Here is a 22,136-nt window from a genome sequence, read left to right as displayed (position 1 = left end):
GGGTATGCTCGGTATGACGAGCTATGTCCCCCACCGGTGTTTGTGGACAGTGTGCCCCCTGCATGCTCCCCCTATGAACTGATACCCCCAATGTTTACAGTCCAGTCACAGGTTAATCAATGGGTACATGGTCTGCTTGCGGCCTTTGACAGTTTGGTGAAAGCCCTCTGTTTTCGGTGATATCCACTTTGCGACCAATTAGCTGCCCTGTCCCTTCAGGCAGATACACGAGTATGACTGGTATTTGTTTGATATTGGATGTGAAAACAGATTAGATGCACCCTTAGGGATCATCCAGGTGTCAAAATTTATTATCATAAGGATTACCTTCCCATATGCCTGCGCTAAGGGTACATTATTGTTGTCTTGTTGTTGTTTTTGTTGGATCTACGTCCATTGTTGGTCCTACGTGATAGGATGATTCTTTGGCTTACCTTTCATATCCACTTAAAGACACTTGTTGTTCTTTAAGGTTTCAACATGGAGGTCATGCGTCCTTTTCTTTGGGAAGTGATCTTGAGACCGTTGACACCGTTTTGCTGTAAAGGAAACAATGGCCCTTGTTCAGGGGATCACCTGTTACATCTTCTTTAATTGCCTTGTCTTGTAGACACTATAGACTGGTTGTCTATTGCCCTGTTTGACCTACTTTACAGACCAGTGAACCATACAGTTGACCAAGAACCTTGTGTGAAGGCAAATATAGTATTTGTTGCAGTGTAATCATCAACAATGAAGCCATTGTCATTAAAGTCTCCCAGAGCATTTTATGAGGCTTGAAAACTGGAAACATTCTATTTGCTGTAATCTTTCTGAAATTGACATTTAATGCCACTGTTTACCACATTTGCGTGAGGATTTCTTATCAAAAGTGCTCAAAAGCGGCACAAAAAAAGCTAAATGGTGATCTTTTAGTTTCACGCGCCTAGTGTAAATAGACCGATACCATAGACCGGCCATAGTGACGCAAACAACTGGTACAAACAAGACCATAGCACGTCCAGGTCAAAAGATACAAAAACAGAAGTTCTGCTGCAGTACCAAGGTCACATACCAGGGGGCCCAAAATGGACCTTGCATTTCAGCTATACAACACCCTGCGGCCCACATACTGAATATCATTGTAATCCATCAAGAGGTTCTTGAGTTATGCTGACTACAGTAGTGCGGAAACACAAACACTCAGACAGACAGACACACACACACAGACACACCCAAAACTATATCTCCATTTTTCATGGAGATAAAAAGGAAGAGCTGGAAGGTCCATGAAGTGTCCTTGGTGCATGATGACCTGACGATATGCACTACCTAACGATCCCTACATCTTTTCCATACCATGAAAGGTTAACTTAAAGTGGTCTGTTTGAGGAGACTTGTGTTTCACCTGCCCACAGTGGTTCTTTGATCACTCAGGTGACTAAGCTGCACACCTCAGGTGTAGGTGCAGACAGGTGGCACACTTCTGCTTTCCTCGTGTCATGCCAAAACGCAACTCAACTGTATCTTACTGTGAAGGAAGGAAAGGAAGCATTTACACGGTCATGGTACGAGTATGGGGAGACAGTGAGATACTTGGAAAGGCATAACACATTGCGAGGTACTGTGGCGTAGCAGCAGAGTGACCCAAGAGGTCCTGGGTCCAAATCCTGTCATGTCACAGATCTTGTTCCCTTGGCAAAGTCACTTTACTCAACTTTCCTCACTTCACTCAGGTGTGGATGAGTACCTAGCTTCGGTTAGGGACGTCCCTCGGATAGGACGTTAAATGGAGGTCCTGTGTTTGAGGAGAGCCACACCTCGAACATGTTTAACTTAAAGAACCCACTGCACTTATCGAAAAGAGTAGGAGTGCTTCCAGGTACTGGTGTGAGAGGTATAAAACACCCAGTCCTATGGCCGCACATGGGTTCGCCCTTAGTAATAGCATCCGGCTAGTTGGGCAACCCTGGCATGTACATGCTGAACCAAGAAATAAATACATAAATAGATAAGGAACGAACAAACGAACAATAGCAGTTAGAACTTACATTGTACCATCATCATCTGGTCGTGACGGTCTCATGGGTGCTTTTTACAATATCAGATCTAGTAGTACTTTATTTCACGACAATTGTACACGGTACAATGTATGGCAACAACTATCAAACATATCTATAAGCTTCTCTCTACCAGCTGGTAAACTACTCTTTACGACCCCTGAGGCCATCCATTCTCCACACTTGTGAGCATTATAGAATTAGAAACTGGTCTAAGTGGCAAAAGACCTGACAGAAATTATGTGTAACCGAGAATACTGGAAGCAGAACTTTGTATACACTTCAACTCGATAGAGTATGACTATGTATATGTATGTATGTATGTTTCAGAACATTGGGTATTGCTGTAGTATTGACGGTTGAGTAGGTTCTTCCTGTAGTCAACAACATTATCTTTGGGCAATCTTTCAAGTGCTGGTGCCCCTTAAGAGGGACAGACTGTTTGTTGTTGATACTTCTTCTGTTCTCAAAGGCACACTTGTTAAAACATTAGGTTGGATTACCTTTCAGTCCTTATCACAGCTTAAAGGCACCCAGAGCATTTTATGAGGCTTGAAAACTGGAAATGTTTTAGTTGCTGTTATCTTTATGAAATTGACATTTAAAGCCACTGTTTACCACATCTGCGTGCGGATTTCTTAATAAAAGTGCTCGAAAACGGCACAAAACTTAGCTACATGGTGCTATTTTAGTTTCACGCGCCTTGTGTAAATAGACGGATACCATAGACCCGCCCACCTCCGTCAAAACGTAGAAATGCAAAATTAAAACATAAGATTGCAAATATTTGACAGACATGCAGTCACTCTCTCGAACCACTAATTGTGTTGGACAGTCAGGATCAGTCTATTAGAGCTTGGATTTTCTATCAGTTCTCACCACACAACGACATCGTATCTTTGCTCCTTAAATGTCAATATGTAATGGTATAGTGTTATTGCAACTTACTATGTGTAGGAATGACTAGAAATTGGAGTTTTTTTATTCCAAGTTTCAAGCCGCATAACATGCTCTGGATGCCTTTAAGAGGGACAGACTGTTGTTGATACTTCTTCCATTCTCAAAGGCACACTTGTTACATGTAAAACGTTAGGTTGGATTACCTTTCAGTCCTTATCACAGCTTAAGATGCATAAGCTGCAGACTGAAGTTATATTCAAGATAGTTTTCTTAGATACGCAACCTTATTTTTCTTCTCTACAGATGTTTTGACAACCTCATGATCTGCTGTTGTCATCATCATCATACTTGTTGCCCCCAGATGACCCCACGTGGGGCAAAGTAGGGGGGGAGGAGGTCCCAGGCTAAGGCGGGCAGGCCTCCAGCCTGGCACGGTAAGACTCAACGGTGGGAGCCGTACGTCACAACCGTGCCAGGCAGGGCATTCCACTGGGGAATGTTGCGGGGGTGTCTCCATCGGAGTAAAGTAAACTTGTCCTAACAGTGCAAAGTAAACTTGCCCTATTGTGCTTTTGACTACCATTGCTTCTTTTAGCGGTAAATACCGTGGTAGTGACGGTAGTCACGTTCGAGAACGTCACAATAGGACAAGTTTACTTTGCTCTGACTGGACAAGTTTACTGTAATTCTTGTTTCCTTCACTGTAACTTTATGTTCACTGTTTTTCAGGTCACCTCTGTACCATGAACTTATCATCACCATAAGAAACCTATTGAAATTATTCATAATTCCTTCACACTTGTAAATCACTTGCCGCCTCCGTGAAGTTAAAGTTCAGTGAAAATGTCTATTTTCCTTACAGTCACAGTGAAATTTTGCTACCGTGAAGATAAAGTGAATTACACTATTTTACACTGATGAAGAGACTGCAGAGAGGTTGTCAAAATGTCTGTAGAAAAGCAAAATAAGGTTGCAATGGAGTATTGGCCAACTGGTTGCGTGTTCGAAATAATCATCTAAGACAAAAATGAAGAGGTACATGAAGGACCAGTAGTTTGTAAACTTAGATAACTAGGATAAAACTTGACTAAAGTCTGTTACAAGGTATGTATCAAACTCATTATTTTGTCTGTAAATGGTAAATATTTTGAAACTTCTTTTATTCTGACATATCTGACTCTTTTTGTTGTCCACCAACAGGTGTCTGCTATGAATTACATGTAGTTTGTGTCAATTGTCCTGTCACGGCCAAGGAAAGTCAATGGCAAGTTTCTTAACAAATGGAACTAGTTATCTAGAATGAGAAAACATTCACCCTTAAAGAAATGTAGCTGATTTGCATCTTGTGTGCCTCAGGTAAAAAATGTCTTCATACATGTGTGTGAACAAAAAAACTCTTCTTTGCTCTTAAGTCATGTGGTGTCTCATATCTGAGGAATGTCCCTATAGCTCAATAGGTAGCAATCTCACAGGTGAGCTCCTGGTTCCAATAAGTTGATAACCAGGTTCAATGCTGGCCAAGACATCTCGGTTGAAGCTGCACCCATCTTTCAGAAGGGACGTAAAATGGGGGTGCATGTTCGAAGGGGTACCCCTATAGCACATTAGAGGGGGAGGGCTAGCAACCCCTCACTGTGAAAAATACACCCCGCTACTGAAACAGCAAGGAAACTTGCTGACCTATGTAGGCACTACAAGGGTCTGAACGAACAAAGGAATGAAAGAATGAAAAAACAAACTACAAGGAATAAACGTCTCCTGTCTCTCTCTCTCTCTATCCATTTTAACATCTTTTATTCCCCATCATATGGGGGTTGGACGTGCTTGCTCATGGATGGGGAAGCCCCAGAACTCCTCATCAAGTGCAAGTTTTTTTTGTAGCAAGAGTTTTTACAGCTGGATGCCCTTCCTAATGCCAACCCAAACCACTGAAAAATCACTGAAAAAATCCATCAGAAGAGCACACCTTACACAATGTGGACAGCTTACTGTTTGTTTGATCGCATGGAACAAGATCTGTTTTCAGTCTAAACTATCAACACATATTACGTCTTCCCGTGTCTGTAAGTGCTGTAGGACAGAGAACTGATACTGTTAATTGTTGCTGTCAACAGAAGTATCTGTTGGCAGGGACTCAATTCCGGACTCTTGGTGTCAGCAATGGGTATCATTTCCTTTTGATGCGGAGGAAAAAAACAGGAAGGACCCCCTGCCAAAACACAGGTGTCAGCGGCGAGCAGGTTTAGCGTCCGGCCTGGTATTTCCATTACTGGTTGTAGTTGTGGTTTGGACACATGCCCAGAATAGGTCCTCATTCAGTGAAAACACTTGTCTGGTTAGGAGACTGGTCATGCTGTGGAGAAGATATTTTTGAAGAAAATAGAATTAAAGAAACGTTCAAAGAAGCTTTTATTGACCCAACAAAAAGTACAGTGACTTTCGTGGCCAACTATGAATTACAGATTCTGAAATACAAAATAGATCCTAAATTTCTACTTAATATTGATAACAATATTAGGTTAACACAATATGTGAATCTCTGAAAAATATGATCAGGTAGGCGTGAATGTCAATCTTTAACAATAACAAAGCAGTCTTTATTTAGTACCTATTTTTGCATTGTGAGAGTTGCAATATCATAAACTTTAAGACTTATGACATAAGTACATAACAAGATATGAATAATTTTATACAGTGTCTAGACCCACTGTTTAACAATACTGCTGATGTGATGATTTTAGCTTAAGATCTATTTATATTGTCTAAAAATAAAACTATTGCCTTCCCCTGGTTTCCTTAGCGTGATGGAGATTTGTCAAGAAAAATGACACTTCTTTTAAAGATTCAATCGTTGACCTAGTCTTCTTGGTTGACGGTTACTACTCAACCGTTCTCTTTTCTTTTACCAAGGGGTGTGTTAAAATGTTTACATTGCCAGATGACACTTGGCAAGAACAAGCAGAAACCTAAACCTAAGCTACTGTAAATACGCCAATAAAGTAGACACCTTTAAAGCTTTTCGCGGGACTATAATAACAGTGGCTTGCCAGTGTCAACATTCGAATGTGAACTTGTTTTACCTCGATAGCACATTTCATGACTGTTGTGGTCGATAGGCTGGTGACTGATGATAGTGCTGTTGTGTTCCTTGCATAAGGCCTCACCAATTTTATTTCTTGATTCTCTGATTTTTTCTGATAAAAATTGGAGCGACAGGGAAAAGAAAAATTAAAATAAAATTTTGGCAAATAGTCTGGGGTGAAGAAAGGGTTTTATATAACATAAAGAATAAGAGAATTATTCAAGTTTCAGCTTTTTATGGCTCATTTTATGCAATGTACCCCTTTCTTTGATCCAAGTACTAAAAATAATTTCAGTAACAAAATTACCTTTCGACATGTAATATATGGATTGATATTGAAAAATAGTTTTAATAGATGAAAAATCATAACTTATGATAAAATGTGACCACACTTTTTAGGTATATGCAGGCCTTTATAATCTATTTTGGTGGCTATTGAGCTTAAATAGTAAAATCGTTAGTAAAAATTTGTGAATGGGAATAGCGACCCAATTTTGTTTTTTTCAAAATGGGAAAAATAAGAGAGGCTATTCCGAGAAGCAACAAAAAATTTGGTGTGGCCTAACATCAAATGTCAATATTGCTAGCATTCTGAAGGTGGAAGTAGTCACGAAAGGGCATCATCTTCATGTCAATGACCCCAAATTTTGGCATTCTTTTTGGGGATGGATGGTTAACTCGATGACATTTACCCCTAAGTACTGCCACCTGCCTGAAACAACTTTCTTATTAATACCCCATGGTCCTCCTTTAAGCCTCAGTTATGGAACACTCTTGGATGTTACAATCTACATTGAGTATGTGTACTATGACCTGCAGTGACAACAAGGATCTGTTTTGCATCTTGACAGTGATTTTTAAAGGCCTACTATGTAAGATCTACATGTGTATGTGTACTATGACCTGCAGTGACAACAAGGATCCATTTTAAATTTGCATCTTGACAGTGATTTTTAAAGGCCTACTATGTAAGATCTACATGTGTATGTGTACTATGACCAGCAGTGACAACAAGGATCCATTTTGCATCTTGACTGTGATTTTTGAAGGCCCACTATGTAAGATTTAGGAGAATGCAGAAAGTAGACCATTTCTTTACATAGTAAGTTAATTCAACCCTAAAGCATGCAATTTGGGACCCAAATCTTTCGCTTTAACATAAAATTTTACTTTGAAAGCAAAGTTCATTTTGTTTTTTCTCTTTTAGATTGTAACTGTACATGACCAATTCATTGTCACATTGTCTCCTGTGTGACAGGTGACTTTGGCTTGGCCCAGGTTTAAAGTTGGTCCCACAGGCTGGCAGAATAATGCTTAGACAGAATTAGCGTGAAATTCACAGTCATAAAGATTAGAACAAGAAATTCACCAAAACTCTCAATATTTCACACAGGTACGGAATCTGTCATTTCTTGTTTTTTTGGTAGTTTCTTTTATTTCGTATTTGCCCATGGTAAGACTTGGATCTGTTCGTCTAAGGACATTATATACATGTCCTTGGTTCATCCAAATTCATATGGTATCAATATATGTCTGATTATCATGTCAGTAAAAATCTCTCAACGAATCACTTCCAGGGTTTCTTAGCGTTTGTTCGCACTTGGCATGATATATTTCTGATATTGCTCTCCCCTCAGGGCCATAGTTACTGCTCTCAGCCTCGGCAGAGGGGTGTGTTGCCCCTGTCAACCATGATCTTTGTCTGACACATTTTGTTGGAACAAGGGGCAAATTTCACACCAATGTCACATGTACATGTTCTAACCAACAGTAGGAAACTGAGATCCTTAAGTCATACTAGGATTGCGAATCGGGATTCACCCAAGCAAGGGATTGATCCCGATTCGCGAATCTGGGTATGAATGGTCCAATACGATTAGATCCAAGGGGGTCACTGTAAATGCAGAAATGTTCGCGGTGGTTTTATGTTCGTTGTTTTCACAGCAACCGGTTCACCGCGAACTTAAAGCCACCGCAAACATTTTTGTCCGATACTGAAGCAGTATGTGGCTATAGCACTGCCACAAACTTAAAACCACCGCAAACACTCCATCTTCGCCTTAGCGCGAAATAAAACCACAGGAACATAAATTTTACAGTATTAATCCTGATCCAGATTACTAGTAATCTTTCTGAGGTGGATTTAGTGCATGTTTGGGGGGCTTGATCTCGGGATTTGGCGGATCAGGATTAAAATCATGATCGATGCCCGTGCCTGGATAAGTCAATGAATAAGAAATGACTTACAGACTGTAATGTTAGATAGATACGAGTAAGAAATTTTTTTTTCAGCAAGTAAGATCGTAAAAAACAAAGTCAAGTGTGGTGATGTCTTTTCAACCTGTTGGTTTCTGTGGGTGTTGTGTGTAATTTGTATTTCCTGTTTGTCATTTGGACATACGCCTGCGATGTCAAAACCATCCACCGACCTTCACACTTGGGTGCCCATGCCAGCCGCATACCTTAATAAATTCCAAGTTCATAATGGGATACAGATACCGCAGAAACACGACACTTGTGTAAACTCTTGCACAACACCGGTCGTTATTGTAAACGTTTAATGTAGTGTAACCTCTTCATATCTCTCAGCAAATAACCTGGAGTTGATAAAAGTGGGGCCGGTCGTCTGGATGCCCAATTTGAGAAACATTCCATCTTTGGCTATTGAAACAAAAAGATGATTGATAGGAAATCCGCAGTCTAGACCTTTGGTATGTATCTGGTCCGGTCACGGACCATTTGAACCTGCAGCTCATCCTCGCTGCTTTAAACCTTAATTATTATCATCTTCTTGTGTCAAAACAACACCTGATTTCCCACCTTTATCAAAGTATGCAATCTTCATTTTTGTTCTGTATGTTGTTGCTTTGCAAACAGCATGCCAACACAGAGGTTACCTGGATCATGGCACTGGAGACTATGTCTAATTAGAAAGATCAGTAACTGTGACAGCTCATAGATATCGTTACCAAATGCCTTAAAGTGAAGTTTCTAACATCTAGAGGAAACTGACATACCGTTTTGGAATATACAGTTCTAGCTTTATTTCTTGGAAATTCAATGATTTATCTGGAACAAAAGTCTTCATTGTCTACATATTATTATTACCTTCATAATAAATGGAGGTATTGTTTTGTGTATGTATGTGTGTGTGTGTGTCTGTCTGTGTATGTTTGTGTTTCGGGATATTTGTTGTCAGTATAACCTAAGAAACTCTGAATGAATTGTCATAGTCACCTTGATAGAATTTGGTATTTGGGTAGGTCTTGGGATGACAAAGGTCAAGGTTGATTTTGGGCCCCCTGGTGTGTGACCTTGGTACTGCAGCAGAACTTCCTGTTTTGTATCTTCTGTTCTGGACATGCTATGGTGGCCTTTTTGGTGTCTGAAGAAGTGGTGTAGGTTTACGCCCCCAAGCAGTTTCTTGTGATAGGGGGAGCTTTTACACTTCTACCAATCAGTTCTTCACTTGTTTGTGCTTTCCTGTATAATGTCTAACTATGCATTATTGCCTGTTGGCACCTGACCCACACGCTGGTCACATCTGTCCAATTAACAGGACAGAAAAGCTATTTGTGCAGTCTCCATTGACTACACCTTCAACCCAATGTCGTATATCATATCAAAGTCATACACCTAATTCCTAACCATGACAGTTTGAAAAATAACTGGCAGGGCTTTTTTAAAGTATTGACAGAAACAAGACACATTTGAGAAAGAAATGATATCTACGAAAATTTGATGCTGTCACCAAAATTAATGTGAAGAGAGGGTCTGCATGGGGGGATCCTGACAATGCTTTATTGTAGATCTGAGAGAGTCACATACTATCATTAGTGAACTCGTTCTTGTAAAAGTTTTTGGGAACAAGTTCATTGGATTGCGCCATTGAATTCATGGGGGTGTCTGGCAAACTAGGCTGCGAACACCGACAAAACCGGATGCTCCACTGTAACTCGGGAGCAGTGTGTCCTTCGATTATGCAATACCGAGAAAAAGATGAATTTGTCACTAACGCTTAATGATGAATTCTGGATAACAAAAATATGCTATGTACATGGAATTTAAGTGACCAAGAGTTATGTTTTACGAAGAATTTACCGACAAGGCTTGACGTTGAGTAAAGCAGGCCGACTTCTTTTGATCAATTTGGTCACCGATGATTCTTCAGTTCTGGTAGTACAATTTGATTTAGTCAAGTTTACCTATTTGGTATGTACCTGGCAGGCTTCATATTCCCCAATGTGCATTTCTAGCTGTCACAGCACTTGTGTCCCTTCCAAACAGGAATAGCACCAACTTTGCACAAACACTGTCATCATAACGAATGGACCAAATCGTTCTTTCCCTGTATCTCTAACTTTATACCACTGTAGGATAGCTGCTGTTTTTGAACTTTGGATCCAGCTATAATGAGAACCATGTCCCCATCTGGGATTTCTGGGGACAGGTCCAGTGGCTCAACCTGGTGACACCAATCTCCACAACTGTCAGTCAGATTCAGGCATGTCGAGCCGGTATGGCAGGGGCAGATCGACCCTCGGCCATGATACCGCGTAGCGAAAGCCCCCCCTCCAACTTGTCCGGTAGCCAGATCCTCCAAGCTTTACTGGCATTCCATAGGACTTAACAGCTTCCCCCACCAGGGGCTTGGTTTAATCTAGACACCATTAAAATCAAGTGAACCCTGTTTACAAGTGGATGAAGGTTAGACATACAGGTAATGAGATACGCAAGAAAACAGTTACTCAAGCACCTGATTAGGCCACACCAACTTAATCTTATGGATGACATCCGCGCGCGCATTGATTTTCGCCTGTTGTAAAAAAAAAAAAAAAAAAAGGCTACATGGAACTCCGAAACTTGCTGACTTAGATTGCCGCAAAAGGCTAGCATTGTGCCGGCTTATCGGAAAACTGGGGCGTATTTGTGGATTGGTATGCCATCGATGTTGGCTAGGGAGATTTTGCGTTTGCAAAGTTGTACGAGAGGATCGCGGAGGCCATGCAGCGAGTATCGCCCAGACAATTTCAAACACGACCTATCCAGAGTGGCTCTCACAAGTTTCTTTTGCAATAATGAGAGACATGGCAGAGGAATTGGGGGATTGGCAGAGGTTTCACAGTGAGATTTGTGAGCGTAAACCATGGAATGCTTAATATGGAGTTCAATGCCATGTATGTTGAAACTGCCCTTATGGGTGTATATGAGTTATAATTCTTATTACAGTCATATATCATCCACAGTCCTTGGAGCCAAATACCTTCTAATAGTATACTTCTTTGGTCGTTCTTGTCAATATATTAAAATTAATCACTTGCACTGAGTCTGTTATGATAAACAAGACAACCTACATGTACCTCCTACAAATAAACTGTGTTCTGTGGTTCAATTCGCAATAGCAGCTTTGTACTAGTAGCCCTGTGGTTTAGCAGCATTTTTTTTGGGCTGGATTTTCTTTTTTTTCGCCCGCGCGCATTAGTTTTGGGGTCTCCAGAGGATGTCATCCATAAAATCAAGTTGGTGTGGCCTTAGTAGTAGTAGTAGTAGTCCACTGTGTTCTGCTGCTGCAGTAGTCTGAACACCCTGCAGCTGCAATCAGTCTTTCTTCAATTCTCTTCCACTTTGTCCGATTCATCGCAAGCTTCCTTAGCTCCCGTAGTTTTCTTTCTGACCACAACGGTCCTAGTCCTCTAATAATAGCAACTGGATAGATTTTGGAAGCGGTGAGATGTTTCACTGTCACTGACAAAAGGTAGTGGATGCTACCTGAAATGTCTGACAGTTTCCAATATCTATCCAGTTGCTTGAGTAGCTGTTTTCTTGTGAATACACTGGTAGGTATAGTACATGTACGTCGGCATCTACAGATACTTTTTCAAAAGTTTCAAAACCTCCATCTTGAAAGACTCCTCCATGGATCCCTCCAATAAACTGTAAGTGTAGAAATGTTCGCAGTGGTTTTATGATCGTGTTTCTTTGCGGTGACCGTTTTACCGTGAACTTAAAACCACCGCGAACATTTTTGTCCAATACTGTAGCAGTATGTGACTATAGCGCTGCCGCAAACTTAAAATCACCGCCAACACCCCATCTTCGCTTTATCGTGAAATAAAAGCCACGCGAACTTAAATGCATTTATAGTAACTGTTTTCTTGTGAATACACTGGTTAGTATAGTACATCGACATCTCCAGATACCTTCTCAAAAGTCTAAATCCATCCTTCTTGAAAGACCTAGACATGGGTCCATCGACTCCACCCAATATATCACTGCTACATGTACCTCTATCTATATTGGGGTTCAACAGTTAACATGCCTTCAACATGTTGCTGATTTCAATGACTCCAATTCTGTGGTTTATAAAAAGATGATACAATGTAGAAATTGCCTCTAGCTCACATATCTGTTTGATAAGATCGCAATTTTCTGCATCACCTGTTTTCTCAAGTGTTACAATCCTTTTTCCTCTGGAGATAACCTGTTTTTTCCTGCGGAACCTTTGTGGAATTTCGAGCATGGAATCTCCAGACAGAGGGGAATGGTCTGTGTGGAACAGTGTCAGGATGTAGCCGGATAGCCACAGGTGGCGTCTCACCTTTGCTGAGTTGGGAGGAGCTGTACATTGTTCCAGACAGTGTCTTGTCTATCTGTCAGGGCATGCAGACAGGACAGGATTGTCTTGTCTTGTCTCTGGGAAGAACATGTCACTGAATGTTTGTAAAGTCCCCCTCTCACTGGACCCGCTGCGTCCTAGATTGAATTTGAGTTAGCTTTACAATGGGAATACCACGCAAAACATACATGACTGTACAAGTATGACTAAAAAGACAACAAATCACACAAAGCGTAAAAAGATTCCCTTTTTATCGATGAAATTCATTTATTGCGGTGTCAAATCGCTCAGTCGCAGCGAGGTCGCCAGCGTGTCATGGGTCCAGTGAGAGGGGGGCTTTTAAAAAGGAGACTAAGAATGTAAGAAGTCAGACAACTGTGTTGAGATGTCTGTGTGAGGTATCATGTTGTTTTTGGAGCTGACTATTCATAGTACACGTAGTACATTGTTGTAGACAGTGTCCAGTCTATCAGAACAGGATTCTCCTGCCTTGTGTTTGTTAAGAACGTGAATGTTTGTAAGAGGTCAGACAACTGTGTTGAGATGTGTAAGGTATCAAGTTGTTTTTCGAGTTGACTTTTTACACTGGCTTGAACATGTCTTTACCAGAAACGAAAGGCCTTCAGCTTAGCTTGGGTACCATCCTCCATAGTTACCGCTGGCTCCATCTTTTACTTTTAGTGTGCATATCAGATGTGATTGGGTCACTGACTCATTCCAGTGTTACCAATTCTTTCAGTCCTTGTCTCTGACAACACAGTACAGGTATACTGAAACCCCAGGCATTCACAGATTATTTTCTTTGTACATCTCTCCAGGCACACTGTAATTGTAGTTCCCATTTCCTTGTGGGCGGGCTTTTGTTGATACTGTGACAACTCTAAATGTTAGCCATCCGAATTCCGGGGTCTTCTGTTAATCTACATTGAATGCTGAACTTGGCTCAACAGTTTATATTAGATGTCTCGAATTCTGTGTTTCTTTTCAACTCGTGGAGCCAAGACCTATAGACTACAAGTATTCCATGCGTATTGCCGGATGGTTCAAATTCTTCTGTCTGATGGTAGAGTAAGTTTTTTTTCTAAATCCACTTCATTTTAGACTTTGTTTTGTCTTTGGGTACAAGTAGGTAGAAACCAAAGGCTTCAACTGAGATTCCTGTATTTAATCCCCTCGATTGAAATTGACTCTTTCGGGAATGAAAAGAATTCCTCAAGAGGCGATTCAAGGTTGGTTTGGTGTCCTCTTTGGTTTGTAATCCCAGCTCCATGGTGATACTGTAAATGCATTTAAGTTCGCGTGGTTTTTATTTGGCGAAAATGGAGCGTTTGAGTGGTTTCAAGTTTGCCGGCAGCGCTATAGTTACATACTGATACAGTATTGGATGAAAATGTTTGCGGTGGTTTTAAGTTCGCAGTGAAACGAAAACCGCGAACATAAAACCACCGCGAACATTTCTGCATTTACAGTACTCTTGCCTCTTCCCAGTCACTCAGCTATCAAGGATCTATCTACATCCTCTCCAAATGTGGGTTAAGGCTACGCTTAGTTGTGTTGATCCTTCCAGACTACTAGGAGAGATAGCAGGTCCTCTGTGTGATGCATCATTTTAAGCAGACCTTCTAGGTGTGGTATTGTGACTTGTATAACAAAAAAGTGAGTAGAACAGTCTCCTGGCCCCTGGGATTCGAACCCATGCCGAAACCGGACCCAGGCACGCATGCCTTAACCACTAGGCCAAAAGGTCTAGACCAGTTAGACTGGTCAGTTGGAGGCGCTTGAACCCCACTGTTGCACTTGAATCAACTAGATCTTTTAAAAAGAAGGAGCTACCATACTGAAGGTATGACATCCCTGATCCTGTCTTTGCTGGTCATTGTATAAGAGCATTATGATCTTTGTCAGACTGACAAAAAAGAACTACATTGTACTTCAGAAAATAAAAGAATGCACCCTTGAATCGTTTTCTTATCATGACAAAAGTCTTCAAGGTGAAGTGTTCATCATATAATGTTGAAATAATCACTGCTTCCATATGGGATGATATATCTTTCAGCCTTCGATAAACCAACTCTAACTAAACTAAGTACTAGAGTATACTAGATGTTAATTTACTCATGAATGTGCATATAGTTGTTAACATGTGACCTGTACGTAGCGGGCAACCATGTACAATAAAGGTCTTCATTCATTCATTATATAAGGGCCATCTTAGTGTAGCGTGCATAGTCCAAAGGTTAGTGACCCTGCCTCTGGACCAAAAAGCTGTGAGTTCGAATCCAGGCTGTTGTCGCTCACCCAACATGCATACTACTGGAAAGGGTTACAGTCCTTAGAACGGGGCGTTATGTCACTGTTAATTGTGCTTGTCAAAAAGAGCTTTGGAAATTTCCCTGGTGCAGTGAACCTGTAAATACTGTATATAGCATCTGTCTTCTCTGTTACGACCAGTGGAAGATTAGCTGTTCTTCTTCAGTGAGCTAAACTGGTTCAACTCAGTTTTTCACTTTCCACATGAAGTTTCCGCGGTGCAAAGGTGACAGCCATCAGTGCGCTCACCTTTCCTCATACGGTAGACCCCACATGTCTGCATCAGTTTATGCCTTGTACTTGATGCAGCGACTTGACAGTACTGGTGGCAACATGTCAGAGCTGCGGCTATGCCAAATATATCACCGCAACTACCTTCACCTTTGCTGGACACCCGAATTCCATGTGTTACATGTCAAGAATGTGTTTTCATGACTGTTTTGCATGTGCCCGCATTTTACCTTCTCTTTCTGCTTGTGCTACAACTCCATACAAGGTGTAATTTGTTTGTAAACTGCAAGCTAGCTAAATTTCTTTTTAATTTGATTAACACTTTGATAACACTTAGTTGTGATTGATCACTTGATCAAAGCATATCCCCGTAAAAATAACCAATGATAGCGTGGCAATTAGCAGTTCAACCAATGAGAGAGTGGAATATTTCCAATCTAATTTTTCATTCAATAATGCTGTTTGTTTCAAAGTTGTTGGCTTGATGATTTCATCCTAATTTGCTCCATATCATAATTCATAAGCCATGCATTCCTGTTTAGATGATACAAATTTTTTTGAAAAGAGCATTTCTGTGATCTCTCTTATGTTGTATTTCAGATCTTAGTCGTGACAGCTTTAATTGAATGAATATGAAGTACTGTAAGCTAAATACCTTAAAGTTCGCAGGGATTTAATTTTGGGATATATAGGGAGAAAATTGAGAGTCTCAGAGCTGCTGTGTTTTTCGTGGTTGAAACAAGGGGGTAGGTGGGCAGAAGACTGCATTTTCACTGTGGTTTCACATTTAAGAGGTTACCGTGAAAACTTCAAACTTTAATTAACACCTCCATGAAAATTTCAACAACTATACTGTACCTTCACCAACAATCGTTCCATGTGATACATGATATGCTGATCAAACATCATAAAACATCTTCTGAAATTATAGACACTGTTCCCACAATGATGTTGATGCATAAATACCTCAGACCCAGGCCATGTAACAACTTTTCTTTGATAAAATCTGATGTAGTTAATATGTTGATCAACGGATGAAGATCAGATGTGGCGTCAAGATGAGTAGCACATGTGGGGGGGGGGGGGGACATGGCTGACATTCACGACACAGTAGTCAGTTGGCGCACAATGTGGTGGTTCGCTCTTAGTTCACTTCTTTTGATGACAGACTCTGGGGGTTGAGTCGAAGGTGAAGGATGCACTGTGAGTGAATGGAATAATCCTGACTGTCCATCACGATTAGCAGTTCAACCAATGATAGTATAGCAATTAGCAGTTCGACCAATGAGAGAGAAATCTAATTTTGGATTTCTACGTTTGGATTGAGGTGGGCGGGGCCATGGGATCGCTCCATTGATTGACACTTGACTAATGGCACAACTATGTTTTTTAGGTGTGCATTATGCACAGTAATCGATTTTAAATCCAAAAAGTTGGTTTCTCTTTTCAAATCTTTCATTATTAATATTGTCATTGTACTGCATACAGCTGTGATCATCAAGTTGATGATATTTTCGTTTTTTGCAATGCACAATGATCGTTGGATTTTTAATCCAAAGTTTGTTCCTCTACATACATGTTGCAATGATCATCAAGTTGACGATATTTTGTCTCTTTCCTCTCCCTTCACAGATGACGGGACCCTGCTTGCATGTGGACTGGCCAATAAGTCTGCTCTGGTGCTCAAAATGCCTGGCCTCACCAAACCTCACAGCATCACAGGTAACTCACCTTCAACCCTATCATTCGCTCGTCATTAGAAACACCTGTCCAATGTCAATAAGCCTACCAGGGCTGTCTCCAGCTTTAAATTTTTTTCCGTCCTACTCATTGTTTGGGAGTCGATTTTTAAAATTTTCATTGTTGAATCTGTCATTTTAAGCTTCAAAAAATACATTTTCATCAGTTTTACCTCATGAAATTGATATTTTTGGGACGGAAAGGGTTGTATTTTTTTCCGTCCCAAGAAACAAATTTCTGTTCTGGGACGGAAGGAGAGGTCCTGAAGCCCACCCTGTAAAAAAGAAGGAACTCTGTTTACAGCTCGCAAAATCACAAGGGATCACCATAAAGGCGCATCGTTCCCCTGTGTAGTTAACGAGTCCCTTAATGAGGATTGTCTGGAAACTGCTCATCCCGTGCTCATCATTTGTCTCTCCTGCCAGACTGACTCTGCTTTAAGGCCACACCAATCTAATTTCTTGGTTAACAGATTTTTTTAATTTTAATTTTAGCAACAAAAAAAAAATCATGAAAACAGAAGATTGGGGTGAAAACTTGCACCTGACCCTGACTTCACTCCCTGAAATTGTGTGCACCAAAGTACAAACTTTCCTCTGAGATTCTGTTTTCCTGTTGATTTTCCAATCTAGCATTTTTTTTAAACTCTGTTAACCAAGAAATTAAAATGATGTGGCCTGAGTGTCATCCATACCGCTGTATGGTGTGTGGAGGGTTGAACAAGTCCGTTGGCCCGATTGCCCCAGGGCAAGCAAAAGTATGAATCAGACAAGTGCATCTCCTAACGTACTGGCCTGATCCAGCTATTCATAACCGAAAGCTGATGATAATGGAAGAGTCTGGGTGATTTAGAATAATTTAATAGAAAAACACAGCTGCTGTAGTATCAGAAAAATTATGTTTGCTTGATATGGGTTGTCTATTATACATAGACCAGGGGAAGGGCTAGCAACCCCTCCCTGTAGAATTTTACCCCGCTACTGAAACAGCAAGGAAACTTCGCTGAAGGAACGATTATACATAGACCAGGTATACGTATTTGGGTTTAGCACATAATGTAAGATTTAATTACAGCATGATGCATCTGCGATATGTCATTTTTATCCAGTACATTTGTATTATGTTAAAATAAATGTAAATGCAGTTTGCGTGGTTTTTATTTCACACTAAGGGGAAAATGGAGTGTTCACGGTGGTTTTATGTTCGCGGCATTGCTATAGTCACACACTGCTACAGTATTGAACAAAAATGTTTGCGGTGGTTTTAAGTTTGTGGTGAAATGGTCACCGCGAAAACCGCAAACATAAAACCGCCGCAAACATTTCAATCTGCATTTACAGTACAGTATTACCAGTATGTCTCTCTTGGCTTGGCTTCGCTGAGAAACATTTTAAGGGGCATTTAAGCCTTATCCATTTCTGGTGGCTATATGTACGTCATGCCCTGGGGATGAGGTTGTTTATATCTGAAGCAAATTGCAGGCCTGAAGTCAGCCTGGGTCATTTGAGGCAAACGAACCTCGGCCACCTCCAGGCAGTGTCCTGGCCTTGAAGGCTAACTGTGGTCACAACAGGAATACATGGTAAAAAAATCTCTCACCAGGTGGTTAGGAGGGTGATTTATCCTTTGTGTACAGGGTACTAATCACCGATGTAGCGGAGCTTCGTGAAGTGTGCAGAAAGCGGCTCACAGGAAAAGTTAAACAAATGTCCTTTTAATCTGGCCTTGACCCAAGGTGAGGATGGGGAGATGGGAGGTGAAGGGCACGGCATCCCCGGGGAGGGGATAGTTATTGGCAAGAGATGCCTGCTTACAGATTACACTTAGTTACAGTGGATGAAGTGATACAGATCTAAGGATGGTCGCTACATGTATGTCTCTGGTATGTCTACCAATCCCCATAATCTGTAATTCAGTGATTGTACTTAAATACGATCTTCCCTTGGCAATTTCAGCTTATCTATAGTTAAGCTTATATGTAGATTGTAGATGTGCACGCCCCAAGGCAGGAGGAGTTTGGTGGTTTGGAACACTCAGAGGTACCCGAAAAGAATGATTAGTGCATCCTCTTTTGACAGCGCTGTTATCGACAGTCTCAGTTTCTTACTTCAAAATTGTCTCAAAAACATAGAAAATACTATTTCAGGGGGTTAAATTTAAAGATCCTTAACCCCGGACCCCCAAGAAATCTTGAGTCTTCAAGACATCTACAAAAGAATCCCCAGCCCAAAACAAAATCTTGGCTAGAGCATGATGTGTACAAGAACCCTATCAGATTGGAGATATAGTGGAGTCAAGGGAGGTGCTCTGGGCCAAATAACAGGCCATGCTTGGCATAGCCTACACGATTGAAGCAATCTTGTTGATAGCGTTGGAGTAGTTTTCAGCTTTAAAGGCAACCAAAGCAATATATCAGGGCCGAAAATATGGAAATAAAAAAGTGCTGAAATTTTTCTGGTAGTGACATTTACAAACTTGACCTCAAATATCTATCTTCGCCAAATGATTTTAACCTTTATGATTGACGTATTGTGGGTGTTCCTCATTGATGAAAATCATACCAGTTGATCATCTTAATAAACAGAAGTTGTCCAAAGTATGAACTTAAGAAGGTAATGCTAATGTTAATTATCAATTATGCAAATGAGGTCTAATTAACATGATCTAATTCAACGATGTTCACATTCACATAACTTCCAAATGTCAGAAGTATGAAATTGCAGTCATTTACCAGTATGGAATTTCAGTACTTTCTCATTAATTAATGCAAATTAGGTCTTTATTTGCATATCTTCTATCTATCAACATTCTTCTCTTCATCAGTTACAAATGTCACATGATCAAAAAGTCAGATCATGGAACACAGAGGGTTTCCTTTAATGTAAGAATTTACAGTTTATATACATTTATTATTTTGTCAGAAAAATGAGTACTTCACAGAAAAGTTAGAACTGCTTAGCAAGACAAGCTTTGCATTGATGATGGTACCAACAGATACTCTCTTAACGCTGCATGGATGATATGTTGTGAGCTGTTAGAAAACATGGACATGGTTTTGTTTCTTCAAGTAAATTTGTTTTTTCTCCACAAATTAAACAAACCTTTTCATTGAAGTTTGAACCATTTAAGACAAATGCCATTTTTCCTCAAGTCTGATGGACCAAAATATTTCCAAATCTATTTTTCATTCAACTGGTTATTATTATCAGTATATTAGTAAAATGCAAGGTTGTCTGTGGAGGAAAAAGAATGTGAAAAGCAAGTGTAAAGGTCTAGTTCCAAGAAGACTTGAGGAAAGAATGACAATCGTTTTTGAGTCACAAAGTGATGTAAAATGCCCAAAGGTACACACCTGGCCCTTTATCTGCTTGTTTGATGAGAACAATCCTTGTGGTGGTGACTCATTACATGTACATGCCTTCGATTCAAATGACCCCATAGTACATAAAACATCTCTACTGTATTCAGTGATTAACCTGTGGAGTGTGCTAACGAGGTTGTTTTTTAGGAAACCGTGATTGGCAGATGTAGTTGACAGGGGTTAATCACAGGTCGACCGTTACACATCGGACTGACTGGCGGTTGTCTCCCTCTGGCTTCTTGGAACAGTGTCTTCTGATTGTTTTACATACCGCGTGGCAAACGAACCTCACCTGGTATGTCGCCTGTTTGATTGACAGTGGGACCTGTCCGTCAGAAAGTCACCAGGTGTTTAACTAATCCACCTTGAAGTAACCCAGCCCCCTTATTCGTTTTTCCAAGAATGAGTTTACCTTGATGATTATGCCAGGCACATTTCATTAACCTTTTCCAAGGCCAGGGACTGTTAAAGCTGGGCATTGCAATTGATGTGACACTAGCAAGGTTAACTCAAACTGATGCTAGCTGAAAATAGTTTAATTTATTGATTTGTTCATTAATGGAGTGTCCTTGTGCCCTGTACTTGAACTACAGGCATTATTGCAAACAATACTGCAGAAAATTTACAGATCCAAAATGGCATTTTGTTACTCCCCCCTTCAGTTCAAAGGTACATGACTTGTGTACTATGACTACCGATGTGGCAACGGCCAATTACAAACCAGTGGGCTAGAAGCAACAGATGCCAGAATGTGGTAACTCACTAGGGAATAGACAGATCCTGACTGTCTATCACAATTAGCAGTTCAACCAATGCCAGCATGGCAATTAGCAGTTTGACCAATGAGAGAATGTCTGTCAAATATTTGCATTTAAATGTTTTTATTTTGCATTTCTACATTTTGACAGATGTGGATGGGGTATTAGTACATTAATTTTGTAATAAACAACTCGTCATAATTTAATCTTACCTGCAACGTAAAACATTGAATGTACTGGTAGTGTAGGGCAGTGACCGCCTTTCTATATAGCATTTCAGTTGTTCTTTCAGTTGCCAGCATTGGCCTCAGATGACACCAAACAAATGTCAGTCCATGATCATGTTTTTGTGGCATCGTGATCAGCCAGATGTTCCAGTGAGGGAGTGCACGATCAGTGGGATAAACAGCGAATATAACACGTTTTATTCCGTATCACCTGAGGTACCAGCTAGCCCGGCAGCGGGTACGATCGCCGGAAGGCCGTTGGGCGATCCGATCCGCGGTCGGGCTGGGATCGAGGGTGATGCAGGGACCGAGGGTGATGCAAAATATACGGTGATGAATCCTTTTATTTTACCCCCACCAAAGAAAACGCACATTTCAAAGCAAAATGTACCAGAAGTTGAGAAAATTTTGTAAAAATGTACATGTAACAACATCAATTCCAGCATGGATTTCAAATCCGGTATTCACATTTTCGAGGGTGTTCGAATCGTTTGATGAGAGCCCATGCAATACAACTTCGAACCCTGTGCAATACCGTAAAATATAGTCCGGTCCAGAACACCCGTATCGAACATTATCATGGCCCGCGTATGACATACTAAGTAAATACTTAGATACTTACTGCTTTAAGTTCAAGAGCAAACCAGTGACTCCTGAACTGTAGTGAGTTACAAGAGTGCAGTAACCCCAAGTAGCATTTCATCATGGATCGACCTAGAATCCCTCATCTATCTTATCTATTACAAAGGATGAATTCCGGCCACACGCAATCGTTGCGTTACATCCTAGGTAACTGCAGGTCAGTGGCACTGACTGGTGGTCAGGGGATGACCTAGGGCAGACAAGTGGGTGGAAAACACGAGGCAAGAATG

At 40.7% G+C, this 22,136-nt stretch overlaps 1 protein-coding gene across 1 annotated transcript in view; it reads left to right on the top strand.

The window, feature by feature from the left end:
• Nucleotides 1-22,136, top strand: part of LOC136434111 (WD repeat-containing protein 27-like) — an 80,833-nt gene that overhangs the window by 17,009 nt on the left and 41,688 nt on the right. Inside the window, exon 10 of the mRNA XM_066426875.1 lies at nucleotides 16,811-16,900. Coding sequence (XP_066282972.1) covers nucleotides 16,811-16,900 — 90 coding nt within the window. The remainder of the gene's footprint in view (nucleotides 1-16,810; nucleotides 16,901-22,136) is intronic.

Source organism: Branchiostoma lanceolatum, chromosome 4 (assembly GCF_035083965.1).
Source record: "Branchiostoma lanceolatum isolate klBraLanc5 chromosome 4, klBraLanc5.hap2, whole genome shotgun sequence".
NCBI lineage: Eukaryota > Metazoa > Chordata > Leptocardii > Amphioxiformes > Branchiostomatidae > Branchiostoma > Branchiostoma lanceolatum.
The sequence above is the reverse complement of the archived record's forward strand: the minus strand, read 5'-3'. Positions and strand labels throughout refer to the sequence as shown.